Source organism: Frankliniella occidentalis, unplaced genomic scaffold, assembly GCF_000697945.3.
Source record: "Frankliniella occidentalis isolate FOCC.00 unplaced genomic scaffold, Focc_3.1 Scaffold2415, whole genome shotgun sequence".
NCBI lineage: Eukaryota > Metazoa > Arthropoda > Insecta > Thysanoptera > Thripidae > Frankliniella > Frankliniella occidentalis.
Genome location: NW_026269499.1, coordinates 1 through 3468, shown reverse-complemented (window position 1 = coordinate 3468; position 3468 = coordinate 1). Strand labels below are relative to the sequence as shown.

General features: G+C 51.8%; 1 protein-coding gene across 1 annotated transcript in view; it reads right to left on the bottom strand.

Moving 5' to 3' along the window:
* Positions 1-3233, bottom strand: part of LOC113212345 (pancreatic lipase-related protein 2-like) — a gene marked incomplete at its 3' end in the record, with an annotated part of 5758 nt that extends 2525 nt beyond the window's left edge. Inside the window, 2 exon segments of the mRNA XM_052276289.1 lie at positions 2289-2385; positions 3075-3233. Coding sequence (XP_052132249.1) covers positions 2289-2385; positions 3075-3126 — 149 coding nt within the window.
* Between the last annotated feature and the right edge of the window lie 235 nt (positions 3234-3468).

The window sequence follows — 3468 nt, the reverse complement described above, 5'->3', positions numbered from 1 at the left end:
AAATTCCTGTTCCGACAGTATTCTTCCGTAAAATTAAAACCCCCAGCCGGCACTCCTGATCTGCGCCACTGCTTCAGACCCATACACTCTCCTCGCGCTCCCGCCGACTATACGAGGCCTTCATTGTCTACGATAAACGGCGACAAGCATCAGGGAGAGTTTGGCCAACGTCTGTTTGTTGGTGAGGTAAGCTTCGTTGCTAATTTTTTTTTAAAAAAAACGTCAAAAAAAAGTAAGTGTAAAACAAGCATACAAAAAACAACAACGACGAAACAACGGAAAACTCTTTTACAAAGCGAACAGAATTAATGTTTTGCAGTGTACACGCAGTCCGCATAAGCCAGTGGAGGCAGGGAAGGCGAACGTGGGGAGACAGAAGTGTGAGTTTTGCGGAACGAGTGTCGCAGCTCAGCCCAGCCGTCGTCATGATACCGCATAGCTCTGCAAAATCGCCTTTCTTCGGGCCAGAAAAAGCAAATTTGCAGGGCTTTGGTCGCCAACAGCCAACATCGCTTGGCTGCGGCAGGTGCAACCGAAGCCCCCCACCCCCTTCCTCGGGCGTTCTCGCCCCCCCGTGCTGGGGGGGCGGATCTGGCGGGGTGCGGACGTGTCGAGGGTTGGGGTGGGGAGGGGCCCCGTGATCAATAGAGGGGGCCGCCCACTCCTCGGGGCCCCCAGCCGGCACCAGGCCCCCCCGAGCAGACTCTGCTACCCCCAACCTGACCCGGCGCGGAGGACGCCGAGGAAGTGGACCGCGAGGGAGGGGCGCGCACCGCGGCAGCTAGGCCTCTCCGCGCTCTCACCCCCCCCCCCTACCTCGAACTCTCATGTCTCAACCCCCCTCCCCCTTTCGACTCCTCCCTTCTCCTCCTCGATACCTAAACAACAATGGCAATCATGTTGCAAGCACCGAGAATGTGGCGTCCGCACAATATGCGACTCGCAACTAAAGAAGAACTCATTCAACCTCACCGACAGCCATATTTCTATTTCGATGAAACAATAGCACTCAGACGCAAATTGCCGACACAGTCGGAACAACCTGCAATTCGCGTAACGCTGTCACACCGTGTCCGGCTGGCGCACCGCTAACTGAGGGCGCATGGGGGCCCCCTGATGAATCTGCAGCTGACGAGAGGGGCTGCCGCTGCCACGTATGCGACAATGCTGTCTGGACGCTCGCGCTGACCTGCTCGGACCCATTATGGTACACGCTACACGCTGGGCGCTGGGGACCCCGAGAGGGACCACATCTACTTGCAAAATTGTTTATGAACTTTTTTTTCTTATGCACTTTATACGTACTTCTGTGTGTACCTAGTTGCAAATTATTTGGACGCAGTTATCTGGACAAAACCCTTATAGATGCAAATATTTTTTTTAAAAAAATTTGTTCATGATTTCGTACAAAATTGTACGCAATTATACGTGCAGGTACACAAAACAAACACACACAATTTAGTGTGTGGCGGGGCTGGGCTGGTGTTGGCCTTGCTGTGGGGAGGGTGTGGGTAGGCCACTCGGGCGCGCGGCTGTCGGCGGCGAAGCCTACCCAGCGCACCGCAGGCGCCCCAACCAAGTCGGGAACTTCTCGTACACACCTAACCCTTGTACATTTGGTAGTGCATAGACAGGTAGAATTTCATACAGCCATACGTATGCTCGAAGCATGACTTTTATGCAGAATTATGAACAAATTGTACATAACTTTGCTATGGTCTTAAACACAAAATAATGCATAAAGGTTAGTAGTGCTCATTTTTACTGTTCAACTCTTCCCTCTTGTATCGGACGCACTACTTTGATTTATCAGTGTGAAGGGGAGATTTAAGTTTGACGAATGTTTTTCGTATTGAATATATGACGACTTTAGAGATTTAAGGAAAAAAAACCTGTTCACTGACACAGCCACGTAGGAATAATGAATTATTGGCGCGAACGTTTCCCAACACAAAATAATGAAAAGGGGAACGAATTGGCCGGCGGCGGCGCCACGTGACGCGTGGGGGCTTCCGGGAATGCACGAACCTCCCCACAACGCCCACAGGGGTAATCGGGCCATCGACACCGACAAAAAATAAATAATACAAAAAAGGAACAAGGCTCACGCACTCTAAAAAGTAATCGTTGTTGGTTTAACATGAGAATTTACACTGAGTCCATACATTATTTTGCAAAAATCGATCTCAAATTTTAAAATCATTTTTAAAAAGACGTGAATTTGGAGATTTTTGGATTTTACATTGGCTCTGTACCTAAGGAACAGGACAGTGGTTGTGGACACTCACCGGAGGTGTTGGTAGAACTGGACGTCGTCCTCGAGTGTTTCGCAGCAGGCGTGGCAGTCCCCCCGGGGGAGCAGCGACACTACATACGGAGTGCCAGCTGGGGAAGAAAAGGATCATGGTACTTAAATCAAATAAATAAGTCGCTTGGTAATCTACGGGTAATCTTGGTATGGCATTCTAGGTGCACTGTAGGGGATTTTATAGTGATTTGGCAGATAAAGTCCTGGTAAGTTTCTCCACAAACTCTTTGTTATTTTCGCAAAACAAAGACAATCGTTAAATGAAAAAGGTTATACTGAAAGAAAGATTCATCGAGACACTGAATTTTGGAAACAAACACTCAAGCATCCCGATGACTACGGATAGGAGTCGGAGTCGTTCCCATACTACGTCGCTTTCAGGGATACAAAATACTTCAGGATACACAAATCCAGGACCACAGTAATTGGAGTTGTTGGCAACCTTCAGATATGTGTACCCCACGTGATGATCAGCAGGTGGCTGATTCACGCCGCGCACTTCTGTAGTTATGCTGTACCGCATGCACGAGTGCGGGCGGGTTGTCTATTCGCTCGGCTCGCAAAGGCGCCGTGGACAGGGGCGATAGGCAAGCCCGCCCGCACTCGTGCATGCGGTACAGTATACCTACAGAAGTGCGCGGCGTGAATCAGCCACCTGGTATGGGGTCCAACTATGCATCTCTACCAATGTTGGTGTTGCTCCTGTTAGGATCCCACCATACGTATTTGTATCCCCCTATAGGTCATACGACCCCACGCTACTCACCCAGCACGGTCTGGAAGGTGTGGCACAGGAGCACAGTCTGCGGGAGCACCATGGCGATGGAGGCGGGTGTGCGCGCCCCGGAACCCTGCCGGACAGTGGCGTCGTGCTCCGAGCCCCGGCACTACTGCTCCCCGGCGGAGGCGGACGCGTAGGTCGTGCGCCCGGTCAGCACCTTCCTCTGTGCGGCCACGGCCTCGGCCTCGGCTGACTCGGCGATGCAGCATCGCAGCGCGCAGGCCTCCCCGCCGCTCCCCCTCGACGTCAGGAGGCTGAAGACGACCACGAAGAGGACGTCCGACCTCCGGCCTCAGGAGGGCGATGGTGACTGGGAATATTGAGGTCCGAAATTTCCCGGGAAACTTTGGCAATAACTTTTCCAGAAAAAAATTGGAAA